Here is a 21,694-nt window from a genome sequence, read left to right as displayed (position 1 = left end):
TCCATCAGGAGGAAGTCTTAGACCTGGATGGTTTCTGGTGCTGAGTACTTGGGTCCATGGTTGTGCATGCATTCTCTCTGTGGCAGGCAGCTGAAGAATAGGGGTGAGGATGCAAAAAAAAAAAAGGAGGAAAATTTGTCTGAATGCTCCATTAGAAATTTCAGATAAACACTGAACTCTTGAAATTGGAGAAGGAAGTTTTTTGCTACAACAAATAATGTTGCAAATTAACGGACCATTCGTAAACCTCGAAAGTGCTGGGGATCAGAAGACCATTTTAGCTGAAAGGGGGCGGGGGGGGGGGGTGGGGTGTGGAGATAAGAAACTTCAGTAAATACCAGTGTGCAGTCCCTGGATTGCTTTTATTCTGTAAAAACTTTTAAACGTCTCGGGGACACTTTGTCCTCCTGCTTTTAACTTCGATTTGGTGACCCGGGAACCACAATAAAAAGGGGCGGACATTGCAGCTTCATCTTCCGGCTACAGTTTAATCTTTTTGCCCTTCCTGGCCCACACAGGATCACAAATAACAAACCTTTCAAAAGGCAAAACTGGGCTGAGTGAATTTACACAGCGTCTGTGCAATGAATGGGCTGCTGGCGCTGAGTCTGGTTCACCGCGCAGTGTCACTGCAGGTAAGAGGGGCAAATTGGTGACAGCAAATTCCCTGCAGTTGACTTATTTATCTGGTCAATATGTAAAATGTTGTTAGCCTTATCCTGGGCTATTTTTTCTTCCACCCGGATAACTATTCTAAATATTCTTCTAAAAGAAAAAAAAATCAAGTTTGTTGGCTCAGGAGGACTCAAGCCCCTGTCTCAGCAAATTGTGGGTTTAAATCCCACTCCAGAGACTCCACCAGATAATCCCAGGCTGACACTCCCAGTGTCAGTACTGAGGGAGCACTGAACTCTTTTCGGATGAAACATTAAACTGAGGCTCTCAGGTGGTCGTAAATGATTCCATGGCACTGTTCTCTCCCTGGAGCAAAGGAAATTGCGGGGAGATTTCATACAAGTGTACAAGATTATGACACGTTTAGATAAGGTAGACAAAGAAGAGCTTTGCCATTAGTTGATGGTACAAGGATTACGGAACACAGATTTAAGGTGTTGGGCAAGATATGCAGGGGGGATGTGAGGAAGAACATTTTTTTTTACACAGCGAGCGGTAATGACCTGGAACTCATGCCGATGGGGGTGGTGGAAGGGTAGATGATTAATGTTTTCAAAAGGAAATTGGATGGACACTTGAAAGAAATAAACTTGCAGGACTATTGTTTAGAGCAGGGGAATGGGACTGACTGAATTGCCCTGCAGAGAGCTGGCAGGGGCTCAATTGGCCAAACAGCCTCCTTCTGTGCTATAATGACTCGATGACTTTATAAGAGTAGGGGAGTTACCCCTGGTGCCCTGGTCAATATACATCTCTCAACCAACATCACTGAAAAATTGATCATCTGGTCACTATCACATTGCTATTTGTAGGAGCTTGCTGTGTGCAAATTGGCTGCCTCATTTCCTATATTATAGGAATATAGGAGCAGGAGTAGGCCATTGAGCCCATCGAGCCTGCCCCACCATTCAATATGATCATGGCTGATCATCCACTTCAAAGCCTTTTTCCCGCACTATCCTCATATCCCTTTATGTCATTTGTATTTAGAAATCTGTCAGTCTCTACTTTAAACGTACTCAATGACTGAGCTTCCACTGCCCTTCTGGGGTAGAGAATTCCAAAGATTCACAACCCTTTGAGTAAAGAAATTTCTCCTCATCTCTGTCCTAAGTGGCTTCCCCCTTATTTTGAAATTGTGTCCCCTGGTTCTAGACTCCCCAACCAGGGGAAACATCTTACCTCCATCTACCCTGTCTATCCCTTTAAGTATTTTGTAGGTTTCATTCTTCAAAACTCTAGAGAATATAGGCCCAATTTCCCCAATCTTCATAGGACAGTTTTGCTATCCTGGGAACAAGGTTGGTGAACCTTCGTTGTACTCCCTCTATGGAAAAATGTAATGTGTGGTGTGCCACAGGGATCTGTGCTGGGGCTTCAACTTTTTACAATTTATATAAATGACCTAGATGAAGGGACCGAAGGTATGGTTGCTAAATTTGCTAATGACACAAAGATAGGTAGGAAAGTAATTTGTGAAGAGGACATGAGGCTACAAAAGGAAACAGATAGGTTAAGTGAATAGGCAAAGACCTGGGAAATGGAGTATAATCTGGGAAAGTATGAAATTGTCCACTTTGGCAGGAAGAATAAAAAAAGATTATCTAAATGATGAGATATTGCAGAGCTCTGAGATGCAGAGGGATCTGAGTGTCCTAGTGCATGAATCACAAAAGGTTAGTATGCAGGTACAGCAAGTAATTAGGAAAGCTAATAGAATGTTATCGTTTATCGTGAGGGGAATTGAATACAAAAGTAAGGAGGTTATGCTTCAGCTATACAGGGCATTGATGAAACTACATCTGGAGTACTGTGTACAATACTGATCTCCTTATTTAAGGAAGGATGTGAATGCATTGAAGGCAGTACAGAGAAGGTTTAGTAGACTAATACCTGGAATGGGCGGGCTGTCTTACGAGCAAAGATCGGACAGGCTAGGCTTGTATCTGCTGAAATTTAGAAGAGTAAGAGGCGACTTGATTGAAACATATAAAATCCTAAGGGGTCTTGACAGAGTGGATGTGGAAAGGATGTTTCCCTTTGTGGGAGAATCTAGAACTAGGGGTCACTGTTTAAAAATAAGGGGTTGCTCATTTAAGACAGAGATGAGGAGAAATCTTTTCTCTCAGAGGGTTGTGAGTCTTTGCAATTCTGTTCCTCAAAAGGCGGTGGAAGCAGAGTCTTTGAATATTTTTAAGGCAGAGGTAGATAGATGCTTGGTAAGCAGGGAGGTGGGGGGGGGGTTGTCAGGGGTAGGTGGAAATGCAGAATAATCGGTTCAGCCATGAGTTTGTTGGGTAACGGGGCGGGCTAGAAGGGTCGGGTGGCCTGCTCCTGCTCCGTATGTTCAATTAATATCCTCCCTAAGGTAAGGAGACCAAAACTGCACACAGTACTCCAAGTGCGATCTAACCAAGGTTCTATACAAATGAAGCAAGACTACACTACTCCTGTACTCAAATCCTCTTGCAATAAAGGCCAACATACCATTAGCCTTCCTAATTGCTTGCTGCACCTGCATGTTAGCTTTCAGTAACTTATCGACAAGGACACCCAGGTCCCTTTGTACATCTACACTTTCTAATCTCTCACATTTAAGAAATACTCTGCACATCCTACCAGAGTGGATAACCTCACATTTTTCCACATTATATTCCATCTGCCACATTCTTGCCCACTCACTAAGTCTGTCCAAATCCCCTTGAAGCCACTTTGCATCTTCCTCACAACAGACATTCCCACCTAGTTTTGTGTCATCTGCAAACTTGGAAATACTACATTTCATCCCCACATCCAAATAATTGATATATCTTGTGAACAGTTGGGGCCAAAGCACTGATCCCTGCAAACCCCACTAGTCACAGCCTGCCAATGCAAGAATGACCCGTTTATTCCTACTTTCTGCCCATTAACCAATCCTTAATCCATGCCAGTATATTACCTCCTATCTCATGTGCTTTAATTTTGCTAACCAACCTCCTGTGGAGGACTTCATCAAAAGCCTTCTGAAAATCCAAGTATACCACATTCACCGACTCCCCTTTATCAATTCTGTTAGTAACAGGTTTGTCAAACCTGATTTCCCATTCATAAATCCATATTGACTATGCCCAATCAGAACATTATTATCCAAGTGTCCATTTATCACATCCTTTAGAATAGATTCTAGCATTTTCCCAATGACTGATGTAAGGCTAACAGGTCTGTAATTCCCTGTTTTCTCGCTCGCTCCCTTCTTAAATAATGGGGTGATATTTGTGACATTCCAATCTGCAGGAACCGCTCCAGAATATATAGAATTTTGGAAGATGATCACCAATGCATCCAATAGCTTCATAGCTACCTCTTTCAACACTCTGGGATGTCGAATATCAAGACCTGGGGACTTATCAACCTTCAACCCCATTAATTTCTCCAGTACAACCTTCTTACTAATACTAATTTCCTTCAATTCCTCATTCCCCCTAATCCCTTGGATCTCTAATTCTGGGAGATTTCTTGTATCTTCCTCAGTGAAGACAGACACAAAGTAATCATTTAGCTTCTCTGCCATTTCTCTATTCCCCATAATAAATTCTCCTGACTCTGCCTGTAATGGACCTACATTTGTCTTAGCCAAACGCTTCCTTTTCACATATCTGTAGAAGCCTTTACAGTCCTCGTTTATATTTTTGCTAGCTTGCATTCATATTCTATTTTCCCTTTATCAGTTTCTTCATCCTCCTTTGCTGTATTCTAAAATCCTCCCAATCCTCAAGTTTACTACTATTTCTGGCAGCTTTATAGGCCTTTCCTTTTAGTCTAATACAATCCTTAATTTTCTTTGTTATCCACGGTTGACTGCCTTTACTTTTGGGGTTTTTGTGCCTTGAAGCAATGTACAGGTCCTGTAAACTATGTAATATTTCTTTAAAGACTATCCATTGCCTATGTACTGTCATACCTTTTAATGTATTTTTCCAATCCACCTCAGCTAATTTACCCCTCGTACCTTCATAATTTCCTTTGTTCAAATTTAACACCCTGGCTTCAGATTGAACTACCTCACTTTCAAACATAATGTTAAATTCTATCAGATTATGGTCACTCATCCCTAAAGGTTCTTTTACAACAAGACTATTAATTAGCCGTTTCTCATTACATAATACTAGATCTAAAATAGGCTGTTCTCTAGTTGGTTCCTCAACATACTGCTCTAGAAAACCATCCCTAACACACTCCAGAAACTCATCTTCCACAGCATTAGTGCTCATTAAGTTTACCCAGTCGATGTGCAGATTTTTGCTGAGAGAGAATAAAATAGCTCCTTTTCTTCATTGCACCTCGTTGGAAAGTCTCTCAGAACTAACTGGTTTCAACCGGTTTCTGCCAGTTCCACACACAGCCAAGTGGACACATTGCACCATGTGACCTCTCTCTCCTGCTGTTGCCCAGAGTCACAAAATGCAGCTGCTGCACACTCTCAGAAATTCCAGAATTTTCTCTCCGTTAAGGGTGCACTGTTTTTAACAATGTCTTAATACACACACATTGTTTTTAATCCGAGGAAAAAAAAATAATTACAAGTGCGTGACAATGTTGCAAAATTTTATTTAACTCGACCAGAGTCAAGCCGTGGGCATTGAGCATGCGCAATATCATTGACATAGTTTTAACTTTTTTTTGGTTTATATAAATTAATGCCCAATTATCATATTTCTAGCATCCACTTCTCCTCGTTTTTTGAGGCATTAATTCCTGTGCCCGTTTCCTTGAACGTCTGGTCTCTACACTGTTGTCAACAATGTTCTCTCTAATTTCTCTTTGCTTTGCACAGCCTATTTGTTACGCTGCATATCGTGCATGCACACATCTTAAAGGAAGCACAACCTGATTGTCCCCTGCGTGTTACATTCCATATTGCTGCCCAGCCGTGCATAGTTCAACTTAGAGGAAACATTGGTTGCCAACCCTCCAGGATTGACCTGGAGTCTCCAAGAATTGAGGATTAATCTCCTGGACACTGTTGACGAGCAAACTCTGGAGAAAAATTATAGGGGCATTTTTTTTTTTAAAAGTATGTTTTTTTCATTTTCTCTGAACACTTCTGTTGATTAGTTATAAAAACATTGGCGATGGGGAGAAAATTCTGTGACTGGCAGTCAAGAATCATGCAACTGGATATTGGAAAGTCTTTTCCTTTCCAATTGGTTTTGGGAAGACAGTGTATTGCAAATATGGATGTGTTGGATGACCAATGGCATGAATGTGGGACCGGGGCAGTTGGAGGGAGGAGGTCACGTGATGAAACCTCCAGGAATATCTTCAACCAGAGTTGGCAACCCCAGCCACAAATGAGCAGGCAAATTGATTTCACTACTCTGGATTAGGAGTTTACTGAGTCCTACTGTTTTACTCCCAAGTATTGATCCCACTCCAGTGACACCAAAAGCAGCAGTGCAATCCTGGCCTGTTCATGCTGGTAGTGCATTAATGACAATAACTGGAATGACAGCTTTCATTTTATTCCTTCTATGAATAGTACAGCAAAGTTAGTCTAAGCCAACATTGAGATTTATTCAACGAACAAGAGTTAAATGCCAATTTATTGCCTTCCCTTGAAGATGCTGCCTTCATTCTGGGATTTGCTTCCATGGATCCCAACAGCCCTCTGACACTCCCCATAATTGGTTGTTCTTTGTGTGAGAGACCAGACTGTGACTATTCACAGGACATTGATGGGGGAGCCCAGCAGATCAGTGCAAAAGATAAGGCTGAAGCATTTGCAACAATCTTCAGCCAAAAGTATCAAATGGATGATCCATCTCAGCCTCCCCGAGGTCCCCAGCATCACAGATGCCTTCAGCCAATTCGATTCACTCCATGTGATATCAAGAAACAACTGAAGGCACTGGATACTGCAAAAGCTATGGGCCCTGACAATATTCCGGCAATGGTACTGAAGACCTGTGCTCCAGAATTTGCTGCACCCCTAGCCAAGCTCTTCCAGTACAGCTACAACACTGGCATCTACTTGGCAATGTGGAAATTTGCCCAAGTATGTCCTGTACATAAAAAGGTCAAATCCAACCTGGCCAATTACCAACCCTTCAGTCTACTCTCAATCAGTAAAGTGATGGAAGGTGTCATTGACAGTGCTATCAAGCAGCACTTGCTTAGCAATAACCTGCTCAGTGATGCTCAGTTTGGGCTCCGTCAGGGCCACTCTGCTCCCGACCTCATTACAGTCTTGGTTCAAACATGGACAAAAGAGCTGAACTCATGAGGTGGGGTGAATGTGACTGCCCTTGACATCGAGGCAGCATTTGACTGAGATGGTATCAAGTAGCCCTAGCAAAACTGAAGTCAATGGGAATCGGGGGAGAACTTTCCGCTGGGTAGAGTCGTACCTAGGGCAAAGGAAGATGGTTGTGTCCTAGGCCCAACCATCTTCAGCTGCTCCATCAATGATCTTCCTCCAATCATAAGGTCAGAAGTGGGGGTGTTCGCTAATGATTGCCCAATGTTCAGCACCATTCGCGGCTCCTCATATACTGAAGCAGTCCGTGTAGAAATGCAGCAAGACCTGGACAATATCCAGGCTTGGGCTGATAAGTGGCAAGTAACATTCGCGCCACACAAGTGCCAGGCAATGACCATCTCCCACAAGAGAGAATCTAACCATCTCCCCTTGTCAATGTCATTATGATCGCTAAATTCCCCACTATCAACATCCTGGGGGTTATCATTGAGCAGAAACTGAACTGGAGTAGCCATATAAATATTGTGGCTAAAAGAGCAGGTCAGAGGCTAGGAATCCTGTGGCGAGTAACTCACCTCCTGACTCCCCAAAGCCTATCCACCATCAACAAGGCACAAGTCAGGAGTATGATGGAATACTCTCCACTTGCCCGGATGGGTGCAGCTCCAACAACACTCGAGAAGCTTGATACCATTCAGGACAAAGCAGCCCACTTGATTGGCACCCCATCCACCACCTTCAACATTCACTCCCTTCACCACCGATGCACAGTGGCAGCAGTGTGTACCATCTACAAGATGCACTGCCGCAACACACCAAGGCTCCTTAGACAGCACTTTCCAAACCCACAACCTCTGCCACCTAGAAGGACAAGCAGATGCCTGGGAACATCACCACCTGCAAGGTGCCCTCCAAGCTACACACCATCCTGACTTGGAACTATGTCGCCATTCCTTCACTGTCGCTGGGTCAAAATCCTGGAACTCCCTTCCTAACAGCACTGTGGATATATCTACCCCACATGGACTGCAGTGGTTCAAGAAGGCAGCTCACCACCACCTTCTCAAGGGCATTTACGGATGGGCAATAAATGCTGGCCTAGCCAGTGACACCCACATCCCCTGAATGAATAAAAAAAAATTGCCTGTGAGGACATCCCAACCATGTGCAATCCTGTCCTGTATTGAAGGTCCACTTTCCAGCAAGGGTCACAGTACATTGATCAGGAGCAAGAAACCGGAATTTTTTTTGTTCTTTTCTTCCCAGTCCAGTGGCGCTGAGGCTAGTTGTAGCCACTGCCTGGACCTCAACCAGATAACTGCATAGGTTGCAGTTTTCACCCCCACACTCCTTACCCTTGGCATGGTGGCAGGGATGGTGATGAGTAATTGTAGGAGATCCTGGGGCTCAGTCTGTTCCTGAGCACGGCGAGAGTTGCCATCGATAGGTCCAGAATAAGAATGGGAGGGGATGGTTTGACTGCTTGACCCTCAAGAATTTGTAGGTGCACGGGAGGTCTTGGAGTGGAATCACACTGGGTCCACCATTAAGTCTATGCAGTCTTTGTTTACAATCAGGACAAAATTATGCATGCATGCATAAATTTTTAGTTTCTTGTTTTAGTGGTGCCCCCTTGTAGAAGGACCACGAGAGGGGAACTGGTCATTGGTTTGTGGCATTGGAGGAGCTTGATGCTGCTCTATTGGTTCCAACAAAATAGATTAAGAAACATACCCATGACTTTCTGGTAATGGTCTTTTTTTGTGGGATCTTGCCATGTACAAATTAGCTGCCTTGTTTACGTAAGAACATAAGAAATAGGAGCAGCAATAGGTCATACAGCCCCTCGAGCCTGCTCTGCCATTCGATAAAATCAGGGCTGACCTGATCTTGGCCTCAACTCCACTTATCTGCTTGTTCCCTATAACCCTCGACTCCCCTATAGTTCACGAATCTGTTTCTCTCAGCCTTGAATATAGAATCATAGAATGGTTACAGCACAGAAGGAGGCAGGGTCATAGTAACTGAGGGCTCTGTCACCAGGAGTGTAGTGTGATGTAGTGTGACTGAATTACATGTCCATTATATATGGTCAAAGACTCCGCCTCCACAGCTCTCTGGGGTAAAGAATTCCAAAGATTCATGGCCCTCAGAGAGGAAATGCCTCCTCATCTCCGTCTTCAATGGGTGACTCCTTATTCTGAAGCTATGCCCCTAGTTTTAGATTTTCCATCCCAAAGGGAAACATTGGGCTGGATTTTATAAACTCGCCGCCGAAAAATGGCAGCCCGCCCCTGAAGGCCGCACGCCAAAGAGCCGCCGCAATCTCAAACGTAGAGGCTCATTTAAATAGTGGGGTGGGCCACCGCCCCGATCTTGTGGAGGGGGCGGGCGGTCCATCCTCGGCAATGGCATCAGCTGCCTGCTGTCCGCTGCTCTGAAGATCACAGCGGGCCCATAAGACCCCAGATAAGTGCATGTTAATTTATTAATTTTATTCATTTGCATATGTTAATTCAGGTCCCGTCGCCCAGCAGCGGGTGGCCGCCACAGTGCCACGCTGCCGCTGGGAGGATCAGGCCGGGCCCTGCCGACATCGAGGTCCGTGGTGGCCTCATCCAGGGCCATCTTCAGGTCCCCATCCGCCATGGACCCCAACGTCAAGGGCTCCTCAAAATCCAGCCCATCCTCTCTGCATCTACCCTGTCAATTCACCCATATTACTTTGCTGATTACACTTCAAAAAGTATTTACTGGCTGTGAAGCATTGTGGAAGATCCTGTGATTGTAAAATGAGTTATATAAACAAAGTTCTTTCTTTCTGAATACTGTATGTGTATTTCTACACTCCTGCAAAAGGATTGTTTATCACTTCAGTAAGATGAGGCCAAATGTAAATCAACAAGTTGGTTTATCTTACAAATGTTGAGTGAACAAGCAGAGTTGCATTTATAGTAAACAATGTCATACTTAAACACATTTATCAGCCCACATAACAGAAAACAGTAAGAAAAACTGCGCTGACCCTAAAATGCTGAATTTCAATTTCCTGCACAGCTCATTTCCCGGCGGAGCAGCAGGAGAAGGTAGCGACTCTTCGGTGGGTGAGTGAAGGCATCAGGAGCTGTGTTTTATAAGTAAGTACTTACTGTTTTACTTACTGTTTTCCTTGTCTTTGAGTTTCTTTTGGCGCCGGAGGAACCGGAAGCTGGTCGGCAGCGAGGACTCCTGGGTGGGTATTTTCCTTAAAGGTGCGGAGCTCCGTGGACTCGGCCTCATTTCCCGGCGGAGCAGCAGGAGAAGGTAGCGACTCTTCGGTGGGTGAGTGAAGGCATCAGGAGCTGTGTTTTATAAGTAAGTACTTACTGTTTTACTTACTGTTTTCCTTGTCTTTGAGTTTCTTTTGGCGCCGGAGGAACCGGAAGCTGGTCGGCAGCGAGGACTCCTGGGTGGGTATTTTCCTTAAAGGTGCGGAGCTCCGTGGACTCGGCCTCATTTCCCGGCGGAGCAGCAGGAGAAGGTAGCGACTCTTCGGTGGGTGAGTGAAGGCATCAGGAGCTGTGTTTTATAAGTAAGTACTTACTGTTTTACTTACTGTTTTCCTTGTCTTTGAGTTTCTTTTGGCGCCGGAGGAACCGGAAGCTGGTCGGCAGCGAGGACTCCTGGGTGGGTATTTTCCTTAAAGGTGCGGAGCTCCGTGGACTCGGCCTCATTTCCCGGCGGAGCAGCAGGAGAAGGTAGCGACTCTTCGGTGGGTGAGTGAAGGCATCAGGAGCTGTGTTTTATAAGTAAGTACTTACTGTTTTACTTACTGTTTTCCTTGTCTTTGAGTTTCTTTTGGCGCCGGAGGAACCGGAAGCTGGTCGGCAGCGAGGACTCCTGGGTGGGTATTTTCCTTAAAGGTGCGGAGCTGAGTAAACCCGAGGCACTACACATGTAGTGTCTCCCACCCATCCTCCTCCTCTAACCTAATAATAAGACCCTTTTTACCCTCCTCCTCTAGCCAAAAAGGACTGAACAGGTAAGCTATTTACTGTTTTTGTTAATATCTATAGTTGTACTTAACTAAGGGGTAATTGAATAAAAGAAATGGCAGCCAGTGTAGTGTCTTGCTCCTCCTGCAGAATGTTCGAGGTGAGGGAAACCTCCGGTGGCCCTGCCGACTTCACCTGCTGGAAGTGCATCCGTCTCCAGCTCCTATCAGACCGTGTTAGGGAATTGGAGCTGGAGCTGGATGAACTGAGGATCATTCGGGAAGCTGAGGGGTTGATAGATAGAAGCTACACGGAGGTCGTTACTCCACAAATCAAAGGCAGCTGGGTAACAGTTAGAGGTGGGAAGAGGTCAGTGCAGGGATCTCCTGTGGTCGTTCCCCTCAACAACAAGTATACAGTTTTAGATACTGTTGGGGGGGACGGCCTATCGGGGGCAGGCTGCAGTGACCGGGCCTCTGGCACGGGGTCCTGCACTGTGGCTCAGAAGGGAAGGAGGGAGAATGGGAGAGCACTAGTCATCGGGGACTCGATGGTGAGGAGTACGGACAGGCGGTTCTGTGGGCGCAGGCGACACGCACGGATGGTTTGTTGCCTCCCTGGTGCCAGGGTCCGTGATGTTTGTGATCGCGTCTTCAGGATCCTTAAAGGGGAGGGGGAGCAGCCAGAGGTCGTGGTGCACATTGGCACCAACGACGTAGGAAGGAAGGGTGGCACAGATGTTAGAAGTGAGTTTAGGGAGTTAGGCTGGAAGCTGAAAGCTCGGACGGACAGAGTTGTTATCTCTGGTTTGTTGCCGGCGCCACGTGATAGTGAGGCTAGGAATAGGGAGAGAGCACAGCTGAACACGTGGCTGCAGGAATGGTGTAGGAGGGAGGGCTTCCAGTTCTTGGATAATTGGACTGCATTCTGGGGAAGATGGGACCTGTTCAAACAGGACGGGCTGCATCTGAACCAGAGGGGCACCAATATCCTGGGAGGGAGGTTTGCTAGTACTGTTCGGGAGGGTTTAAACTAGTTTGGGAGGGGGATGGGAACCGGACTTGTAATCCAGGGACCAGTGGGTCCACTCAGAAAGACAAAGAGTGTAGTGAGGTATTGGGGAAGGTAGCACTGTCACAGAGGACAGATGGGCACGGAGAAGGGTTAAAGTGCGTATACTTCAACGCAAGAAGCATCAGGAATAAGGTGAGTGAATTGAAGGCGTGGATGGGCACTTGGGACTACGATGTTGTGGCCATCACTGAAACGTGGATAGGTGAGGGGGAGGAATGGTTTTTGGAGGTACCTGGTTATAGATGTTTTCATAAGATTAGGAATGGTGGTAAAAGAGGTGGGGGGGTGGCATTGTTAGTTAGAAATAGTGTAACAACTGCTGAAAGAATTTTCGAGGAGGATCTGCCGACTGAGGCACTGTGGGTTGAGGTCAGGAACAGGAAAGGAGCAGTCACCTTGATGGGAGTTTTCTATAGGCCCCCCAATAGCAGCAGGGAGGTGGAAGAGCAGATTGGGAAACAGATTTTGGAAAGGAGCAGAAGTCACAGGGTAGTAATTATGGGGGATTTCAACTTCCCAAATATTGATTGGCAACTCTTTAGATCGAATAGTTTGGATGGGGTAGTGCTTGTGCAGTATGTCCAGGAAGCTTTTCTGACTCAGTATGTAGACTGCCCGACCAGAGGGGAGGCAATATTGGATTTGGTACTAGGTAATGAACCAGGGCAAGTGATAGAGCTGTTGGTGGGCGAGCACTTTGGAGATAGTGATCACAATTCTGTAGCATTCACTGTGGTAATGGAGAGGGATAGGTATGTGCAACAGGGCAAGGTTTACAATTGGGGGAAGGGTAGATATGATGCTGTCAGGCAGGAACTGAGGAGCATAAGTTGGGAGCATATGCTGGCAGGGAAGGGCACGGTCGAAATGTGGAACTTTTTCAAGGAGCAGATAGTAGGGGCCATTGATAAGCATGTCCCTGTCAGACAGGGAAGGGATGGTCATGTGAGGGAACCGTGGTTGACAAGAGAGGTTGAGAGTCTTGTTAGGAAGAAGAAGGATGCGTATATAAAGTTGAGGAAAAAGGGCACAGGCATAGCTCTGGAGGGATACAAGATGGCCAGGAAGGATCTGAAGAAAGGGATTAGGAGAGCTAAGAGAGGGCATGAAAAATGCTTGGCGGGTAGGATAAAAGAAAACCCCAAGGCCTTTTACGCGTATGTCAGAAATATGAGGATGACTAGGGGGACCGTAGGTCCGGTCAAGGACAATAGCGGGAGACTGTGTGTTGAGCCGGAAGAGATAAGTGAGGTTTTGAATGAGTACTTCTCTTCGGTATTTACGAATGAGAAGGGGTGTATTACTGAAGAGGACGGTGGGAAGCAGACTGGTAAGCTCGAGGAAGTGCTCGTTAGGAGGGAAGATGTGTTGGGGTTTTTGAATAACTTGAAGATAGACAAGTCTCCCGGGCCTGACGGGGTATATCCAAGGATGTTATGGGAAGCAAGGGATGAAATTGCAGAGCCGCTGGCAATGATCTTTTCATCTTCTCTGCTGACGGGGGTGGTACCAGGTGATTGGAGGGTGGCAAATGTTGTGCCCCTGTTCAAGAAAGGGAATAGGAACAACCCTGGGAATTACAGGCCAGTTAGTCTTACTTCAGTGGTAGGCAAGTTGATGGAAAAGGTGCTGAGGGATAGGATTTCTGAGCATCTGGAAAGACACTGCTTGATTCGGGACAGTCAGCACGGTTTTGTGAGGGGTAGGTCTTGCCTCACAAGCCTGATTGAATTCTTTGAGCAGGTGACCAAGCAAGTGGATGAGGGTAAACCAGTGGATGTGGTGTACATGGATTTTAGTAAGGCATTTGATAAGGTCCCCCATGGTAGACTTATGGAGAAAGTCAGGAGGCATGGGATAGTGGGGAATGTGGCCAATTGGATTAAGAATTGGCTAACTGATAGAAGGCAGAGAGTGGTCTTAGATGGTAAATACTCAGCCTGGAGCCCAGTTACCAGTGGCGTGCCGCAGGGATCAGTTCTGGGTCCTCTCCTGTTTGTGATTTTTATTAACGACTTGGATGAGGAAGTCGAAGGGTGGGTCAGTAAATTTGCAGATGATACAAAGGTTGGTGGAGTTGTGGATACCGAGGAGGGCTATTGTCGTCTGCAAAGGGACTTGGATAGGTTGCAGTGCTGGGCTGAAAAGTGGCAGATGGAGTTTAACCCTGAAAAGTGTGAGGTCGTCCATTTTGGAAGGACAAACATGAATGCAAAATACTGGGTTAACGGTAGGGTTCTTGGGCATGTGGAGGAGCAGAGAGACCTTGGGGTCTATGTGCATAGATCATTGAAAGTTGCAACTCAAGTGGATAGGGCTGTGAAGAAGGCATATGGGGTGTTAGCGTTCATTAGCAGAGGGATTGAATTTAAGAGCCGTGAGGTGATGATGCAGCTGTACAGGACCTTGGTAAGGCCTCATTTGGAGTACTGTGTGCAGTTCTGGTCGCCTCATTTTAGGAAGGATGTGGAAGCCTTGGAGAGGGTGCAGAGGAGATTTACCAGGATGTTGCCTGGAATGGAGAATAAGTCTTACGAGGAAAGGCTGAACATTCTAGGCCTCTTCTCATTAGAAAGGAGAAGGATGAGGGGTGACATGATAGAGGTTTATAAGATGATCAGGGGAATAGATAGGGTAGACAGTCAGAAACTTTTTCCCCGGGTGGAGCAAAGCGTTACAAGGGGTCATAAATTTAAGGTGAAGGGTGGGAGATATAAGGGGGATGTCAGGGGAAGGTTCTTTACCCAGAGAGTGGTCGAGGCATGGAATGCCTTGCCCGGGGAAGTTGTTGAGTCAGAAACTTTAGGGACTTTCAAAAGGCTTTTGGATAGGTATATGGATAAAGGAGAATGATGGGGTATAGATTAAATTGTCCTTGACAGAGGACAAAGGATCGGCACAACATCGTGGGCCGAAGGGCCTGTTCTGTGCTGTATTTTTCTATGTTCTATGTTCTATGTTCTATTTCTCCTGATCCTGACCATCTTTATCTGAAAGATGTCGCACTTTCTCCCTGTCTGTCCCTCTCAACGAATCTTCACAAAAAATGCCATGTGCTCACATTTCCTTTGTATTCTAGCTGGACAGGAGACCAGCAGTTGGACCTCTGACCCTTTCCCAGGTTTCCATGGCTCAGGTCTGGCCAGTCAATAAAACTAGCTCGCACCTCCCCAGGAGGGAGACTCTGGAAATTGTCTTCTGCTGGCCTGAAACGAATAGAGCCATTCTAATGTTCTTCTTTTGGGCCTCCTTATCTCGAGAGACAATGGATATGCGCCTGGAGGTGGTCAGTGGTTTGTGAAGCAGCGCCTGGAGTGGCTATAAAGGCCAATTCTGGAGTGACAGGCTCTTCCACAGGTGCTGCAGAGAAATTTGTTTGTTGGGGCTGTTGCACAGTTGGCTCTCCCCTTGCGCCTCTGTCTTTTTTCCTGCCAACTACTAAGTCTCTTCGACTCGCCACAATTTAGCCCTGTCTTTATGGCTGCCCGCCAGCTCTGGCGAATGCTGGCAACTGACTCCCACGACTTGTGATCAATGTCACACGATTTCATGTCGCGTTTGCAGACGTCTTTATAACGGAGACATGGACGGCCGGTGGGTCTGATACCAGTGGCGAGCTCGCTGTACAATGTGTCTTTGGGGATCCTGCCTAATCCATTCTAATGTAATGGCTTCAATTTAACAAGGGAGAGGGTCTGTGTGGGGGGGTTGGTAATTAAAGTATTGGACCGGACCGGACAACTGACCGCATCCAGAAATCGAGAAGGGAAAGAGGCTCTCTCAAAAGGCAGGCGGGTGCCTAATTAACATACCAAAGACACAGCCTGATAAATTTAAGCTGAGGCGCTGATGAAATTATCAGTAAGTAAGGAGGAGGCCTGAGCTGTCGGATTCCCAGCAGCTGATCAGAGGCAGGAGCTGCTGGCTTCCCAAGGCAAGTGGCTCTTTTTAGCACTCCTTCTGGGCCAGGGGGAACAGGAGGTCTCTCACAGAACTGCTGTAATTCAGGCCACTCCAAGGCAACCTTCTACCTTCCTCAGCCCCTGATCTCTAGATGCCCAATTTGGGCAGCTGCCTGGTGGGAGATGTCCCTAAAATATGCTAATGTGGCCCTTTCATTCAGATCAGCAAGGCCTCCGTGTCCCTGGCCTTACTAGGGTCCGTGCTCCAGCTGATTTTGGTCACCCCAGCACCTTCTCCATTAATATTGAGGCCAGTGAGTTTGGATGGTCCACAGGAAGGTGTAAACAACTTCCTTTTGGCTCAAGCGGAATTGGTATGTGAGAAGCGTCATTCCATAAACTGGCTCCTCTGGTTTTAATGCATATCCCCCAGTATTGGCTACTCTAAGAATTCAGCTCCTTATGAACTTCAAGTTAACTTAATCAGAGAATCATAGAATTGTTACAGCACAGGAGGCGGCTATTTGACCCGTCAGGCCTATTCTGGCTCTCTGCAAGAGCAACTCACCTGGTCCCACTCCCCTGCTTGATCCGCAATTTTTTTCTCTTCAGGTAATTATCCAATTAGTTTCTGAAAGCTACAATTGAATCTGGCTCCATCACAGCAATGTTTTAATATAAATTATCAAGATCCTTCCACAATGAAATAGTCAAACTCCCAAACTTCAGGAAGGGAGTTCCAGAGTGCAGGGTCATAGTAACTGAGGCTGCATCACCAGGAGTGTTGTGCGGGGTACATTGGATTACATACCCATTATGTATTTGTTTGGAACCAAGAATATGACCCATTTTTGCAACATGTAATGAAGGGTATACTGATTTACCCCCTTTATTTTTGTAACTGAATTAGAGTGGGTGAATTCAATGTCAAATCAGGTAACAGAAAGAGAAATAAAGTGGAGGAAAGAAAGATTGGATAGAGAGAAAAAGGGACAAAGTAAATTTATTTTTAAAATTGTCACATTTTTTAAATTTCTAAATTAAAATCTGAAGGAATGAGACTCCAAACTTGTAATTGTTAATTTTCAGTGCAAGAAAGATTAATTAGCAGTAAATAACACTCATGATGTCATTAAAATGTTAATAGGGCACTTAGACTTCAAATTCCTTGACTTAACTTTCTGTGGCAAGTTTAGTTCATATCTACTGTGCAAATACAGAAACTTCATGCCTTTTAATGGTAAGGCAGATAGTGAGATGCTATTTTTGGATATCTGCATTAAACTGCGCATCTGCCCCTTGCCTGAAGTTGCTGTACCATTTGCAGATAAATAACAGCGAGCACCCCATTAGCCTCACTGTAATTTTGATAGCGAAATCTGGGTCATTGTGTATAGATATAAATTTCAAGATTTAAGTGAGTCATTAGAAAACAGTGATATAATTTCTAGCTTCAGAGGATGATTATGTATCTTGTGATCACACCTGTTCTCTACATCAGTTTTATTCTAACACCAAACAAAATTTTCCTGAAAAGTAGAGCACTCTTTCCTGCCAGCTGAATGAAAGAAAAAAATAGCACCATATGAAGCCACACAGCTCCATGTAATAGCCATAATGACTGTGGTCACTGGTCATGATGGAGATTTGGCAGTAGCAATAGAGACATAAGCTTGAAGTGTGAAGGTGCAGAAGCTTCTTTGTTTGGTTATGAGTGTTCTCCGGATTATAGCACAAACGATTTGGCTAAAGTTTATAAACTGCTTGAACTTTACTCTCGTAGTTTATGGAGGTCATCCAAAGCCCTCTGGTGTGTTAGATGTGAAACTTGCTCCCAGCCATCTGTTCTCTCCTTAATGCATCAGTAAATGTACCCCATCTGTGAGATATAACATTTGCTATATGTCCCAATTATTTTTTTTTAAAAATCTGGGCACAGATGACTGCATGAATAGAGCATTGGAATGGGTAGTCCTGATATGTTTCAAGTAACATAGAACTCAGAATTTTCTTTTTAAAAAAGATTGCAATAGTGTATAGTATTAAAGTTTAATTAGGTTCTACCCCTTCTGTATTGTTATAAACCATCTGAAACGCATTGCTTTGATACAGAATTGGGCACAATGTAAAAATACAAATCCATTGGCACTTCAGGCCTCTTATAAAACTCCGGTGTAAATTTTAGCAGCTGTGCATTTTGTAACTGGAAAATCTGAATTTTTTTAAATGTTGGAAATCCAATTTTCAACATGAGTTCAGAACAGTACTGTGCTGCCTGCTATTTGGAAAAGTGTATCTGTAGAAGCAAAGGTATCCAGACAGCTTGAAGTGGGATATAAAGCATCCCCTAAAAAAAAAACTTACAATACAGCTCACCAAATCCAAGCACCTAAGCTCTATCCAAACTTATATTCTTATTCACTAATTTGTTTTGTTTTGAATTTTTCAGACATGTAGATTTGGAAAGGGGTTTTTTGGGCTAATGCCTCATTGAAAAAATAACTCCCAACATTGGTTACAATTTGCAGCTTAAGCTGTACTCACATTAATGGGAGTATTCATTTAAACTTTACATATGGGAACAACAACTTGTGTTTATATAGCATCTTTAACCCCAGAAAACATTCCACAAACACATCTATGTGGCCACTAAAGACAAATCTTTTGGGATCAAACATTTACGAACATATGAATTAGGAGCAGAGTAGGTAATTCAGCCCTTCGATCCTGCTCCACCATTCAATAAGATCATGGCTGATCTATTTGTGTTGTGTTTCAAATTCCACACTCCCATCTACCCCCGATAACCTTTGATTCCCTTGCCTAACAAGAATCTATCTACCTGTGCCTTAAAAATATTCAATGACCCCGCCTCCACCACCTTCTGCGGCAGAGAGTTCCAAAGTTGCACAACCCTCAGAGAAAAAAATTCTCCTCATCTCTGTCCTAAAAAGGCAACCCCTAATCTTAAAGTAGTCGCCCCTAGTTCTGGACTCACCCACAGGAGGAAACATCCTGTCCACATCCACTTGTCAAGACCGTTCAGGATCTTATAAACTTCAATCAAGTCTCCCCTCACTCTTCTAAACTCCAGTGAAAACAAGCCCAGTCTGTCCAACCTTTTCTCATAAGACAACCCACTCATTCCAGATATCAATCTAGTAAACCTCCTCTGAACCACCTCCAACACATTTACATCCTTCCTTAAATAAGGATTTCAGTTGCTGATGCAAGCAGTGATAATATGGTCAGTGTCTAAACTTCAAGGTTTAATTAAAGAAAACTATATCATCTAACCATTGTTTCTCGATTTCACACCAACCCTGCCTTCTAAACCTTGGTGCTGTCCACCACCACCACTACGGTTCTCAAATATAAAAAACAAATCTACAGACAGAAAAACCTAGGATCTTTTAAAGCAAAATAGCATGTCTGGTTAGGAATGTGCTGTTCAATTCATTTGTTGAGTATTTTTGTGACTTCAGCAAGTTACAACATGAACATGTTTTGACGGTGCTTTTAATTTCTACAGTCATTCTCAGTAACTCCTCTAAATCAGTTACCTCCGTGAAATATGTCACACACAAATAAATGTGTTTGTGTGTATGAGAGAACCTTTGTATTACATATGTTGCTAACAACAATGCAATAGTTCAACTTGAACATGATAGCAAACAGGAACAGCTATCATCACATAATCATTGCATGGAAATGCCCCAACCATTTACTACTTGTGAGTTTGACAACACGTTTTAAAAAAAGAAAGTTTTTCTCCAAATACGCAACTGAAAAGTGCCGAGGAAGTTCACACTCATGAATGTTGGAGCTTGCTGTCTTCACTTCTTACATACGAACATACATACGAATTAGGAGCAGGAGTAGGCCACTCGGCCCCTCGAGCCTGCTCCGCCATTCAATAAGTTAATGGCTGAACTGATTACTCCACATTTCCACCTACCCCGATAACCTTCCACCCCCTTGCTTATCAAGAATCGATCTACCTCTGCCTTAAAAACATTCAAAGACTCTGCTTCCACTGCCTTTTGAGGAAGAGAATGCCAAAGACTCATGACCCTCAGAGAAAAAAATTCTCATCTGCCTTAAATGGGCGAACCCTTATTTTTAAAACAGTGACCCCTTGTTCTAGATTCTCCCACAAGAGGAAACATCCTTTCCACATCCACCCTGTCAAGACCCTTCAGGATCTTATATGTTTCAATCAGTTAACCACTTACTCTTCTAAACTCCAGTGGATACAAGCCTAGCCTGTCCAACCTTTCCTCATAAGACAGCCCACCCATTCCAGGTATTAGTCTAGTAAACCATCTCTGTACTGCCTCCAATGCATTTACGTCCTCCCTTAAATAAGGAGACCATTACTGTACACAGTACTCCAGATGTGGTCTCACCAATGCCCTGTAGGTGATCAACAAGGAGCCTCTGGACTATCAGATTTCTGCTTTGTCCATCATCAAATGTTGAATGTTTCCATACTTAGTGACTTGCGTGGTAGTATGGCTCCATTACCTAACCCCTCATTGGGTGTCACTTGACATTCATCTGTGTCATTCAATTATCATTCCAACGATGCACACAACTGCCCTGTATGAATCATTGGGTTAAATAGTTTTGCACTGATAATATATTCTGAGTGGTAAAATGTGGAACTCACCACCACGTGAAGTAGTTGAGGTAGTTAGCATCGATATATTTAAAGGGAAGCTAGATAAGCACATGAGGCAGAAGGGTATGCTGGAGATGAAGTAGGGTGGGAGGAGGCTTATGTGAAGCAGAAACGCCCACATAGACCAAATGTGGCAAAGTGGGCTGCTTCTGTGCTGTAAATTTTATATCCTATATCCTAGATCATTTCTTCTTTGCCAAAACGTTAGCGTATTTAGGAGTTGGACAGTTCACCATACGCATAATTTAAGAAACTGACAAGTAACTGTTGTACTAAATATCAGCCATAGATTAAAGTTGTATCCAAAGTTGAGAAAAACTGATTCAGGCTCCTTGCGTTCGTGTTTTTGGGAAATTTTTGCAATGCTTTTCCACCTCTGCAATACCTCTCCCCTGTATCCAGAGGGCATTTCTAACTGTAACGTTCCTTTTGTAATTGCATGTTATTTTTTAATATAGAGATCACAAATCTTGAAACTCAGACATTTCCCTGCGGTTATTTATATAATTTACTTTATTGCCTTCTGACAAAAAAATTCAGTAACCCCTTAACTGAAATACAGCACTGTCCATCTTAATGCAAAACAGTGCAGATTAACTGGGGGAAGGGGGGAACACTGCAATCCAAATGGGATATTGAGATTGAGCAGCTTTGGTTGTAAACTTGGATTAGGTGATGTTTTCACAGTTGTTGCTAACCTCAGGACAAGTTTTCCTGGATATATTTCATCCATGCTCCCTGAATCTTGTAGATAAGATTTGTTTCCCGTGAACACTACATTCACCACTTCTGAAGTAGCAATTCTTGTCACAAAGATGCAGTCTCCAGGAACAATAGGGTACTAACTTTGATTCGCACTCCATCATCACTAGTCATACATCTCTGTCTCAGGATTTCTCCTATGCTGTCCATTCACTACCAGTTGATGCACAGAAAAATTGTTTTTTGTTTTCAAAAATAAAGAATTACACTTTTTGGGGGCTTGCTCCTTGAAAATAACATTTATATGGTTGATAATTGAAAGTGATTATATATGTATTGATAACTGATCGATTAGTTCTGTTTGGTGCAGTGTCAGTCTCTAGAGCCCAAACATGCCATCACACCAGACTTTTCCAACTTTGAAAGAAAATTCAAAGCCATA

The 21,694-nt window shown here is 44.3% G+C and overlaps 1 protein-coding gene across 1 annotated transcript in view; it reads left to right on the top strand.

Annotated features, from left to right (window-relative positions):
* Nucleotides 1-441: 441 nt before the first annotated feature.
* The window catches only part of LOC137347958 (CDGSH iron-sulfur domain-containing protein 3, mitochondrial-like), a 45,578-nt gene continuing 24,325 nt past the window's right edge, over nt 442-21,694 (top strand). Inside the window, exon 1 of the mRNA XM_068013024.1 lies at nt 442-635. Coding sequence (XP_067869125.1) covers nt 585-635 — 51 coding nt within the window. The 5' untranslated portion in view covers nt 442-584. The remainder of the gene's footprint in view (nt 636-21,694) is intronic.

Source organism: Heterodontus francisci, chromosome 33, assembly GCF_036365525.1.
Source record: "Heterodontus francisci isolate sHetFra1 chromosome 33, sHetFra1.hap1, whole genome shotgun sequence".
NCBI classification, from domain to species: Eukaryota; Metazoa; Chordata; class Chondrichthyes; order Heterodontiformes; family Heterodontidae; genus Heterodontus; species Heterodontus francisci.
This window is presented reverse-complemented; position numbering and strand designations above follow the sequence as displayed.